The sequence below is a fragment of the Pinus tabuliformis genome, chromosome 8 (assembly GCF_031772625.1).
Source record: "Pinus tabuliformis cultivar Carrire ecotype Pingquan chromosome 8, CPIR1, whole genome shotgun sequence".
Taxonomy (NCBI): domain Eukaryota; kingdom Viridiplantae; phylum Streptophyta; class Pinopsida; order Pinales; family Pinaceae; genus Pinus; species Pinus tabuliformis.
Window position 1 is genome coordinate 609,465,263 of NC_142294.1, and position 13,736 is coordinate 609,478,998.

At 36.1% G+C, this 13,736-nt stretch overlaps 1 protein-coding gene across 1 annotated transcript; it reads left to right on the forward strand.

The window, feature by feature from the left end:
* The first annotated feature begins 2,194 nt into the window (after positions 1 to 2,194).
* LOC149236977 (uncharacterized) lies at positions 2,195 to 3,093 on the forward strand. The gene is made up of 2 exons (XM_089369096.1): positions 2,195 to 2,203; positions 2,482 to 3,093. Exons 1-2 carry the CDS (start codon positions 2,195 to 2,197, stop codon positions 2,941 to 2,943), a joined length of 471 nt encoding a protein of 156 aa, XP_089225222.1. The 3' UTR covers positions 2,944 to 3,093.
* The last annotated feature ends 10,643 nt before the right edge of the window (positions 3,094 to 13,736 follow it).

The window sequence follows — 13,736 nt, forward strand, 5'->3', positions numbered from 1 at the left end:
TTTCTATTTTGTTTTTTGGAATCTTAGATGTTAATGACTCAGAGGAAAAACAGTTTGATTATAGTATGGATAGATAGACTGGTAATATACTTTTATTGGATGGCTTTTAAAAACTTCAGATGGTCAAGAAACCCGGTTTCCCTTATGGGCGGGTTGAGACCTGTCTATATCTGTAATGTTTTTTGATTTCAGTAATGGAAAACATAGAATACCGCCTTAGCTTACAAAAAAAAAAAAGTATTACTGGGCATTTAATTGGCAAATAATAAATTTCAGCGGAAGCAAAGATTAAACTAGTCCCCACAAATATGCCCATAGAATTTACCCCCTTCAAATCTGTTGTTCATTCAAATAATTTCACAACGTACAAGGGCTCCTTTATTGGGAAAATGGCCCACTGAGGAAAATATAAGCTACAACAATTATAGAAAAAGTTATTGGGCACCCATATTGTTGTACAACCCTCTGTTTTCTTGGAAAAGCCCTGATCTGCAAATCTGCCTTTTGCAACTTGCTGTATGGCCTTCCGTGTGACTGTTTGGTGTGCATTTGTGCAGATGTACGACCATGCTATTTTCTGTTCTACGACAATGCAGTGTGATGGTGTTACTGCTCTGCAGCATTGTCAATGGCTTGAAAGGATTCAGCTTAGCTTATTTTGAATCACTATATTGTTGGGTCCACACAAAAAATGGTTACTTGATACAGAGATCCAAGTGATCAACATGACATCGGGAATCTTTTGAGATAGGTCTCTTGCAATGATGTCTGCAAAACTCATCTATTTTATTTTAATTTTTTAAAATCTGAGTGCTCCTATGGGAGTATTACTCCCAACTGATTATTATTGCGTGATAGAATTTCCAAATAACTTCCTAGATGCAAAGATGATGGAATTTTTCTGGCTGTTGTTGTAGAAGCTAGGGCTTTGTGAGCCCTAGAGATAAAGGAGTGTTAGATGCTATAATGCTCTAATATACTTGGGTCAACAATAGTGCACAGTCCAATATCTCAGGGCATTAAAGAGGCTCAATCATGCCCTTAGCCATATGATCCGACTACCCATGTTCTACAGTCTAATATCTCAGGGCATTAAAGAGGCTCAATCATGCCTTTAGCCATATGATCCGACTACCCATGTTTTAGAGAGTGACCTCCCTGAGTGCTTATCTTAGTGTACTATAGCAACAAGATGGCCAATTTGTTGATCTAGAGTTGGTTTTAGGTTTACCTAGGGGACTTTCAATATACTCAAAGGTATGTAGTAGTGAGATTCTGTATACAGGTGTTGTCTAATGTGATACTAATCTAAGGGGTACCAATAGGACAAGGGTTTCCAACAGAGTGATTCTACTTGTATTTCCTGTGTGTGTTATTTCCCAACAACAATTTTATCCATTAAATGACAAGTCATTGTGTTATTTAAATTTTAAAGACATCAAAACATGTGTCTTGCCTAAGAAAAATTTCTACTAAAATTTGGAGGTGTGTTTGCTTAGGCAAGAGCTTTGATACTACTTGTAGTGTTCCTTAATCCTTTAATTGAAACATAACCAATTATGCAAAGAACATAATTGCACCATTTTGTCTTGATACCCATGTATTAAGATCATCTGAAGAAGGAAACAATGTTCACTTGCCTCTTAAAGTGGGGTGACCTTTCACCGAATAGAGCTCCACCTACATAACACAAGACACATTCCATAATTTCCTATTTTTTCAATAGTAAAAACCCTAACTATTTGTGGTTGTGTCACTAATGGGTACCAACTACCTAGTGGACCTTATGAGGTGGACATCTTTATATTAAATATATATACTACTATCCAATGGGCCTTGTTCAAAGAGGATGGCTGCATACAACAATTAACTAACTCCTGCAGGGTTGTGGCACTCCTCCACAGTGTAGGTTGAGGTAACCTTTGTAACTACATCCATGAGTAACTACAAGAATAATAGACACTTGTTCTGGTTTCTCATCTGTGCAAATATTGGGTTTGTTCAAGTTGCTCAGCTTATGGTGCCTACATGTTTTTTAAGGTTGCTTCTTAGTTCTTATAGCAGTCACTGTGATATTTCCTTTGCATGTCTGAATCTCAATTGTTAATCTGGGAATCATGAAAGTGCTAGTTCATTTTTTTGCGTGTACCAAAAATTGTCTTTTTGTTGCATATATGAAACATCACAAGTAGTCATGGCTCTGGTGAAATAGAGTTCTTTCATGGGAAAAAAGATAGAAAATGACAGTTCTTTAAACCAAACATACATTTTCAGGTCAATGAACACAATTGTGTTTCGTATTTCCTTTCTTTTCTGGTTGGTACCAAAAGTTCAGAAAGTTCTGCTTGCCCAATCTTACAACCATAAATCATATTTTCCAAATTCAATAAAATTTAGAACACATTGAGTTTTATATCTAAATGTGAAGATGAATTATCTCAACATTGATCAGTTTACTGTCTTATATGATCCCGTGTGCAGGTTACCAAGAAAAGTGATATGAGTGATTTTTACCGTAACCTGCTAAAAAAGAATGTTGCATTTGGGGCAAATTCTCATAAAACAGAAGTTACAGTTATGCCTTCTCGGCAGCATGTTGAATCAGAAATAAAGGCCCAGCCTTCAGAACTTCACTTGGAAAAGTCACCTGAGTCTACAAGGGGCATAATGGAGGAATCTAGAGCTCAAGTCAAACAAAAAATAAGTGAGGATGATATTGACAAATCCAGTCTGTTACAGCAAAAGGACAATGTACAAGAACCTAGATCACCTGATAGTGGTTTACCAAGTGAAAAGAGAGCAATCACTGCGAACATTGGGATTAAAACTGAAACTTCAAGTGAGTCTGTCAACGTTACTCTCCATGACCACAAACGAAGCCAAGAAGCATTGGCTGCAGCAAAGGAACGCTATCTGGCTCGCAAGAGAATGCTAGAAGGCTAATTTCTTCATGCTTGTATACTTAAATCATTGAATACTGTTTTAATCTGATCAGCCTTTTACTTTACACAGTCGAGAGTGGAAGCTAGAAGTTGGTTCCATCTCTTTCGCTGTGTGATCTCATTAATGTATCATACCCGTTTTCTTGGGACAAGGCTACATTAAATATATGGTCAACTCATTTGCAGAAACTTAAGCCTGCACAGATGAGGGACTTGGATGTTACAGCCTTGAAAGGTGGAGTCATTTCTCCTTATGAAGTCATCAAGTCTTGTGGTCATAAGATTCGTAGGCTTACAGAGACATTGTACCTCGCACATTTTATGAGTTTCAAGTGGATTATCCTCACCGATCACATGCATATAAATATGCTCATCTCTTTTATCCTTACCTTTATTCAAGGAATTTCCACTGACATCATTAACTCATCATTCTTAAATAGAAACAGTATGATTAGTATGCATGCTTTTAGAAGACATTGTCCAATACATGTCATGCTTGTTTATGTACATGGTTAAGCTACAAAATGTTATTTCGAGATGTCAATATGAACCTAGCAGACAGCAATAAATTTAAAAGGATTTTTAACCCATTAAGTCTATTCACATAAATTTGATATTTGTAACCTGAAGGTAAGTTAAAGCTAAAGCTGCTGATTTTGTAAAAAAATTTAGTGATAAAAATTAACTACACAATAGTATGGATTTTATTTGTATATATTTTTAAACCTGGATATTTATCCACCAAAAAAATGAAATGCCCAGCTTGAATTTTGAGCCTTCCTAATATAATCAAACCGCTGTAATGCAAGCTTCTTCATTGTTATTATTGGATTTAAAATATCATTGAATTTAACAAAATGGTTATATCTCTATTGTATAGGATGACAGTCGTGTTTCCACTAATTTACTGTGTTTCTGCTAATTTATTTGTTGCGTCCAAATAGATTTGACTAATGCTTTTGTTGGAACAAAGCTAGAAGGGATCAAAATATTGTTGTACCAAGTTTGATAGGAGTAATACTAGAATAAGTGCACCATTTTTTCTGACATGATTGGTGTCTCGTAGTGATTGTCTTGTTTACTCCATTTACTCGTTCAATCAGGACGATATTCAGACAAAAAAAGACTGTAAGAAAGTGCCGGAAGCCTCTTCTTTCCAGGTACCTGCGGCTTTCTTTGATGGAGCTGAACGATACAACAGCTGCGGTTGTGGAGTTTACATCGTAATGGACGACAACCTTCAATATTCTCTATCCTGGCATGGAGCGCATGGTTCTAACACTATGGCTGAGGCCCGGGCCCTTTCTGGGCTGCTTGCTTTTTTTGACTTTTTAGGCATCCAAGGAATTTCAATTTATGGTGACTCAAAATCGTTGATTGATCATGTTAATGGGAATGGCCACATTAGCAGTCCACATCTCCTCGGTTGGCTAAGCAGAATCATGTTTTTTCGAAACACCATGAACCAGATGTCTTTCCAGCATATTCCTCGTTCCAGGAATGTCCAGGCTGACTCTCTCTCCAAGGAGGGTCTTGTTATGAAGCCGGGATTGTGGTCATTGACAGTTATCCATGATGGATCTTCCTTTCTTATTCAGGATTTCAGTATCAAGGGAATGTGACTCCTTTCTATTGCTTAGAAAGCCAGTTCATTGATCTTCAGCACCATAGAAATGTGACTTATTGTGTTTTAATTCCTGTTCTCAGAAGGTGTAGTAACTAAACTTTTGAATACATGTGTAGCTTTTTTGTCTCTGTTTTCCCTGAAACGGTCAAATCCGTTCCATACGTTGTGTTGGTTATGGGCAGCTCTCACTGTCCCGAAACAATGTAATGCAGATCTTTATATTATCTTAATATAAATCTATGATGATTTTTTCTGTCTGAAAAAAAAAAAAAAGAGTTTGGTGCAAGTGTTTTTGAAAAAAAGGAAAGATCCTAGAAATTTAGAGTGTAAATATGGATAAAGATTTGTTTGATTTGAGTAGGATTTAAGATTGATATTTACTCTAGGGTGTTTAAGAGGATCTTTTATAGTTAGGTTTGCTTAAACTCCATTTTATAGGAAATATTTAATTTCAATAAATATTATTTTCACGAACTACATAGTGATCATAGTTCTTATTTTTAGATATAGACTCTAAACAACTGAAAAAATATTTTGACAATTAAACATCTTAAGAATTCAAAATTCAGGTAGTGACCTTGGTCTTGATAAAAAAAATATGTTCATACAAACCAATCTGCATAACAACTTCAACTTTTCTGCCAAAACAAAGTTTTTAGCAACTTGGACTTCTACCTATTAAAGCAATGTACAATCTAATTTTGATGGGAAACAATGTGACTGAGAAACCAACTGCTTAAACATACAACATGATGAAGTTTTGTTGATTCTTAGGACATTTTAGGCATTTGCATCAGTTTCACATACGGGTGTCTTCTCTGATAGTCATCTTGTCAATCTTAAAAAGAGTAAGCACTAGATCTTGTAGTGATCCGATCCCAAATGCCTTAGCCTAACAATATTTGAGTTGCTTTAATACATGAGTATTGTTTAGTTGTCTTAGTGGCTTTAATATATTGTCTATTGTTTTTTTCGTGACACTGAAATCATGTTTCCATCATTCATCATGTCAACGTCCTTCAGACTTGCATGCAATTCAGATGAATATATTACTGCAATTTTAACACATTTTCGTCTTTGCATTGGCCTCCAAGGGGAAGACTCTTTTTTCAAATCAAGGAAACCTAATGGACTAACCAATCCAACATGAGTAACTGGAATTAAGCTTACAATTACCCATGCTCGTGGATGGAGTACAATTTAGCAAATTAAGTAGGTCATGCAAGGTGGCGACACACAAGTGAATGTCACCGAAATGTTAATTTCTGGTAAGCTGCGTTTGTAATTTGTGGGCTTTAGAATTTGAGGGGATTAGTCTTGAGATATAATGAATCTGGATGATCTTTTTTAAAAGGGTTAGAGGGTTATTGGAATGCATGTGTTTATAGATGCTTGATTATATTAGAACAAGTTTGTTAGTCTAGTTGGATCTCAAACTTGAATTGCACTAGTTGAAGTATTTACAATACTAACTTCTTTAATAAAAAAGTTTTGAATTGCTAAGCATGATCAAGGCACTGCATTTGGGCTTAAATTTGCATTGTGGAGATGCTCTCATTCTTTGAGGATTTAACAAGTTTGGTAAGTTTGAATATGACGGAAAATTCATGAGAGAGATCCAACATGTTGATGGGGAGGTGGGTGGAGTGGGAGAGGTGGGCGGAGTGGTAGGGGGGGAGTGGAGAACAACACAAATAACCAACTTAATCCCTGTTAATTTTTCATCAATTGTTCTATGTTGCAATTATTATTTCAACAATATCCAATGGCATTCAATTTAACAATTTCCACTTTTTCAATTTAACCAATCACAATAGAGCAATAGTAGATAGAACAATTATTCAAATGTACAATGAACGACAACCAAGAGACAAGAGACACAATATTTGGTCAATGACCGGGGAAAAAACCCACAAAGGGGAAAACCCTTTGCAATTCTTCTTATATTAGATTGTCTTCAAATGTTCAACAAAGAGAGTACAACATCCAAGAGTCAATCCAAAACCAATATCCAGTGTCCAATATACCAAGAATCTATACAAAATAGAGACATGAGAGAGAGTTAACAAAAGTCAACTTAGATCTAGCCATGTCAACCAAAGTCAACAACAACAAAGTTAACCCTAACTAGTCTACAAAGTCAACTATCAGCGTTCCAAAAGAGCTCAGTCAAGGCACCAATAAATGCGGCCTAGAATGTTGGTCTAAGTCAGCCTAAAACAATCTCAAAACAACCAGTGAAACTCAGTCAAAGTTTGTACTTTTCCCTGTGGTCAGCCTTGAAGTCAACACTAGTCAAACTGCTCAGATTTCCTCTGTTTGTGTGCCCAAAAACTTGTCTTGCCCAAATAGAAATTCTCCAAGAGAAATTGAAGTTAAAAATGGTCAAAACACCCTTGGTTAATGCTGGTCAATTCCTTGAAACAACCCTAAAATCCGGCTAACTTGAAAGTGACACTTGCCCTTCACATGTGAAAGATTCCCTACAATTATGAGTCATACGAACCAATAAAATGAGGAGAGAGAGGATATGTTGTGAGTTGATGAGGTGCCAGATGAGGAGGACTCAACTTGTATTTATATGCAACTTAAGGGGTGCCATCTTATCCTTGAGATGTGTCATTTAACCCAAGGCTGACTTTGACAATTTTGTATTCGTGGGCTTGACCTAAAAAATCCACTGTTCCTTATCTGAATTGAGTGCTTCAAAAGTCAATTTTGGTCCTCTCTAAAAGAGGAATTCAATGCAATGGTTGGAATTTGTCATTGAGCTACCAAATTAACACTCCTTCTCAACTTGGGAGAAATACCAACTGAATCATGCGATAATCATATGTTTCTCGTCATTATGTCATGTACATCCCTTCTCATCTCTGCGTATCTTTGCTCATCTCATGTTGAACATTCTCAAATCTAAAGAAGAAGCATTGCTACAAGGGAGCTCCAACTACCATCGTGTCTCTACCACCATCACTGAGACTTTGCTACCACCCAGAATCATCATCATCATCATCATCGTTGGGGAGCCATGGCTACCACCTAGAACCAAAGACAATGGGTGAGACCAACCTACCCCAATGCATAGGGATCACACTCTATCCCAAAGTCCCTGACAATAGGTGAGATCAACTTACTGGAGGTAAGGATCACACTCTACCCTATTGTCCTTGATCATCCATTTTAACCCTAAAGAGTTAGATGGTAGAACACTTGCATCCACCAACTTGGGAGAGATCCACCTATTGCAAGGGGTAGCAATCACACTCTATCCCAAGTCCCTCAACCCATTGGCCAGATGGGAGATGTTATCCCACAGAGTGAGCATAACGCTAACAGGGGCATACTCTGACTAGGGGAGATCCCATGTATCAACATCATATCGATTAGAGGTCTCTCATCCCCGGGAGCCCTATAACTCCATTCCTCACTCTGGAAGCTCAACTAGGAGGGAAGAACACTGCTCAATGTTATTGATCAACCCAAACCCTTATTTGAAAGATCATCTCAACCAGTCCAAGCTGCTCTCTGAAGACTAAGAACTTCCCTTTCGGCAAAGCCTTGGTGAGGATATCGATTATCTGCTCATCTGTCGAAATGTGGAGTCTCGCAACTCCTCCATGCACCATGTCTCGAATGTAATGATATCTGATCTCTATATGCTTGGACTTGCCGTGGAACAAATGATTCTCTAACAAACGAATCCCACTCTTCTTGTTGCAATAGATGACTGTAGTGTCTAGAACTTGCTCAAATAGCTCTCCAAAGAGCTTCCTTAACCAAACTGCTTCACAACTTGCTAGGCTGGCTGCAATATACTCAACCTCAACAATGCTAAGGGCTACAAATTTCTGCTTCCCGCTCATCCACGATATCATGGCGGATTTGAGACTAAAACAACATCTAGTAGTAATCTTTCCATCGAAAACACTTCCAACCCAGTTTGCATCTGTATATCCATGTAGTCTAACATTGCCAACGATATATCTCAATCTAAGGTTAATAGCTCCATGTAGATATCTCAATACATGCTTGGCAGCGACCCAATGTACATGGTGAGGCTCGGTCATAAACTGGCTCAAAGTGTTAAGCATATATTGGGGCAAGTGATCATAAGAAACACCAAAGCACCAACCAATTATCTATACTCAAAAGGGTTTCATAGGTATAGGCAAGAACTTGCACTCAACCATGCCAAATCTTTCCAACAATTTTACAACATATTTTCCTCGTGAGAGGAAAATCTTGTCTGACTTTTGCAATACTTCTAGTCCTAGGAAATAGTGCATAAAACCAAGGTCTTTCATATTGAATTTGGAAGCAAACTGCCTCTTACATTCAAGAATGAGAGGGTCTACACCTGTCAAAAATAAGTCATCAACATATTATACCAAAATGAGAGGCATACCTTGGATCGTTTTGAAATATAAGTTTGGATCAACACTGCTTCTTGTAAATCCCAACTTCATCAAGTAACTGTCGATGCGAGCATACCAAGAGCGAGGATCTTGCTTCAAACCATAGAGATCTTTCTTCAATCGACATATATGGGTCTTCTTGTCATGAAATTCAAATCCTGGAGGCTATTCAACGTACACTTCTTCTTGAAGCAAACCATGTAAGAACACAAACTTCACATCCATTTGATGAAAATTCCATCCCTGACTGGAAACAAGGGAAACTATCGAATGGATGGTTGTATATCAAGCCATAAGAGAAAATATATCACGTAATCTTCTCCCTCTTTTTGAGAGAATCCATGGACTACGAACCTTGCCTTGTATTTTTTGATGTTTCCATAAGCCGCGTGTTTGATTTTGTAGAGCCATTTTGAAGTCACCACTGATTTCCCTTTTGGTCTCAACACAACATTCAATGCGTCGTTCTTTATAGTTGACTTGTATTCTTCGGCCATAACATCTTTCCAGAGTTGTTCTTTCACAACTTCTTCAAAGGTATGAGGCTCAACTTGAATCATATTGCTTGTAATACCTCCTAATAATAATAATAATCATAATAAATAAATAAATAAATAAAAATATAATATTAAAATATAAGTAAATAAATAATAAACAATAAAGATAAGATAACAATGGTAAATAGTAAATAATAAAGAAAATAATAATAATAAATAATGAAGAGAATATAATAATATTAATAAATAAATAAATAAATAAACAAAAGAAAATAAATTAGGAGTTCTAAATAAATAAATATAAAAGTAAATTATAAAAATAGTAAGAATAAGTGAAGTTAACAAAAAGTAAGAAGGAATAAAATAAGAAAGAGTTAAATTAAGAGAAATATTAAATTAAATAAAACTTAAAATAAAGGAATAAAAGTTGGCATGTTGTTTTGAAGGAGAATCCTTTTAGGTTGCTTATATTATTATTTCATGAGTAGAAGTTAATAATAGACACGAGAACGATGTTCTCTTTAAGGGGGGAGTATGTAACATCCCTAAAATATCAATATAACATTTACCATTTATTAGAATATTTTTATTCTAACTTGATTAATGATTCATTTATTTGTTGAAATGTTATAGTTAAATCAAGAAAAAGTTAGGGTTAAATCAAGAAACAATTAGGTTTAACAGTTCTTGATCATGACCTTGTCATTTGTTATATACATCAGAGATCTATTTCATGGAGGAAAACAAAATTTTCTCGATACTCTACCTCTCGCTCAGTCATTCGCAACCCGGTCTCTGCGAGAGAGGCTTTGTAACCCGCATGAACCTTTTCCCAGTCCAACAGTTTGACAGAGTGTCAATTTCTTGGAGTTTTCACTATCCACTTTCGATCATGCCAGTGTCTCCTATTTAACCTTTGGCACAAAAATTACATCATGTCTCCATTTTACGAAGAATTTCCCGGTGCCATTTATCGGGCTTGCCGACAAGTTCATTTCACCACTGGAAATTTTTTTTATTCTCATCAGATTCCTTGTTACGATATTGGTTTTCCCATGGTGGGTCATCAAAAGGCTTATAGAATACATGGAAAGTGGAAAAGACCATTCACAAATTTTTTTTTTTATGGAATAATTTTTGGGATGGGCTAATCGACTACGGTTTAAGATAAGTAATCCACTATTTTTTTGAAGGAAAATATATATGTGCATGCAGATTTTTTTTTTTTCCATTTTTTGGTCCATTTAATGGATGATGAAGAGGATGAGAGTCATCCATTCCTCCATCCATTTTCTCGGGAGAAGTGTTGTGGGACAAAGAATTCCTTGATAGTACGTTGATTGAGGGCTTGGTTGTGACCCACTGTACAAAGATTATGTGCAGCTAAGCCTACGGTTGGGTGGAGAGTTATCCCCAAAATATTTATTGCGGTTAGCAGAATTCAAGGAGTATTCAACTCCAAAAACATGAGGAAGGAATATCGTTGACCCAGGTAAGTCGTTTCTACTCGTGTTTTTAAAAAATTCTATGTTAAATAGTTGAATAGTTGCGTGTTGATTATTAATCATATAAATTGATGTAATTATTTGTATATTTTAAATCGAGGATGTTACATATAGTCTCTGAGTGGGTTCGACTCTATGTGACCTCTAGGGAAAAGTTTGAGAAAAATAATTAATTAAATTCATCAATAATTTCGATGCCAGGGAGAAATTTAATGAAAATAGATTTTAGAAATAAATACAAATTTTATCTTTTTTCCACAATAATTATTACATAAACTATTAAATAAATATCATTATTTTTACAATAATTATTATGAAAATTATTAAATAAATATCTGTTGACACCTAATCATCAGGATTGGGTGAATAAGTGAAATTGATGTAAATAAATAATAGAGAATATGAATAATCATCGGGAGATGAAATGAATGAGAGTAAAATCTATAATGCATGATATCAAAGCCACTAAGGTTGATTTGGATATTCCTATTATTGCTTTTCTCAAAGCACTTCATCCTACTTACTTCAATTATCTTGAGTCATTGCAAGAAAATGGAAATCTCAAAGATATTACCTTTGACTCTCTTGTGAAAACATTTGCTGAAAGAGAGAAAGCTTTTGGAAAGAAGACAACCCCTGAATCTTCTGAAGAGGCTATGTGCCTTGCTCATAAAGAAAAGAATCTTGCCCAAGATTCTTCTAGAGGAAGAGGTGGTCGAAGAGGAAGAGGACGATATTTTAGAGGCAGGGGGGGGCAGACACTCTCAAGGAGAAAAGTCAAATTTGTACTGCATATGCTGAAAAAGAAATGGATCACATGATGCCTCTACATGCAAGTTACCTTGGGACAAAATTGAGCAGCAAAGAAACCAACAGAAAGGTAAAACTAATAACACAGAAAAAGGTAAAGCACCTGAATCCACTCATTATGTTCTGGCATAATGTAATATCAGAGTAAATGAAGACTTATTTAATGCTTCACTTGCTTCTTTGAAAAATGATTGGTTGTTTGATTTAGGGGCAACTTGCCACATGACTCATAGAAAAGATTTTTTTGAAGAATTTACTGACAATGTTGATGGAGCAGTATACTTTGCATACCAATAAAAAATCAAGCCATCAGGGCTTGGCACAATCAGGCTTAAATTCCCTGGTCTTCCAGACTTTCTTCTGCATCATGTTCTATATCTCCCACAACTAAAGAGAAACTTGTTGTCCTTGGTCCACATCCGCCAGCAAGGTCACTCCATTCATATGTTTGATGGCAAGCTTGAGGTGAGAAAAGCATCTGACCACTCACTTGTCATGAGGGGAATAGAAGAAGAAAGGCTTCTCAAACTGCAAGATACCTTTGCTCATGCACAACATTTCTCATACAATTCTCATTATGAAGAAGGCACACTTCCATCAAGTTTATTATGGCATGCTAGATTTGGACATTTGAACTATGACAATGTCTGCTTATTGAAGAAAATTGGTGTTGCTGGTTTGCCTACAATTCCTAGGAAACTTAAGCAATGTGATGCTTGCATTCTAGGAAAGCATAGCAAACAGTGTTTTCATCATTCACATTCAAGAGCACATAGAAAACTTGAACTCATTCATTCAGATTTATGTGGTCCAATGCATGTTCCTTCTGCAAATGGAAATAAATATATGATGACATTTATTGATGACTACACTAGAATGTGTTTGGTTTATTTATTGAAGAACAAATCTGATGCTTTTCAAACATTCAAGAACTTTCATACATGGATTGAAAATGATGCACAATCTCATATTGGCTCTATTCGCATTGATAATGGAAAAGAATACACTTCAAATAAATTTGAAAACTATCTTTGCCAACATGGGATCAAACATCAAACAACCGTGCCTTATAATCCCCAACAGAACGATGTAGTTGAAAGAATGAATAGGACAATCTTAAATAGGTACGCTCCATGATGTTTTTCAAAAATGTAAAATTGATGTTTTGGGCTAATGCAGTTCTATGTGTTGTATATATAAAGAATAGATGTCCATCTAATGCTATTAGAAACAAGACTCCATATGAAATGTGGTATGGGCACGTTCCTTCGGTAAAGCATCTCAGGGTCTTTGGTTCTACTTGTTATGCCTTGATACCAAAGGTACATAGAAACAAACTTGGTGCAAGAAGTCGTAAGTGTATCTTCCTAGGGTATTCAAACACCTCCAAAGCATACCATCTCTATGATGAAGTCAATAAAAAGTTTGTTGTATCTAGAGATGTAATCTTTCTTGAATCATCCAAAACTGACAATGTTGTTGAGTGACAAATTGATTGCTTGGATAGATTCACAAATGAAAAATCATTTCAAGAATTTGATAATCAGATTCCACATCTTAAAGGGGGGATTCCTATACTAGATCAACATGTGGAATCTTCTTCTGAAGAACTCTCTCCCTCGCATGAAACTCCAACAACGGATGATGCTTTAAGTGATGTGATTGATAGAATTGGGAGACTCAATCTTGATTTAGTCCCAACTCAATCAACGGAGCAGCCTGGAGCATCTTAGAAAGGTCCCCCAAAGTTGCTGATAAAGACACTTGAAAGTGTTCATCCTGATGAGGTTGAAAAGACAGGAACTAGAAATTCAAACCGGCAAAATGGAGGTGAGGTAGATGACTCTGATTCACCTGTTGTTATGGATGTTTCATATGATTGTGAATTGAATTTGTCTATAGATTTCGAACCAACTTCCTTCAAAGAAGCTGCTTCTCAT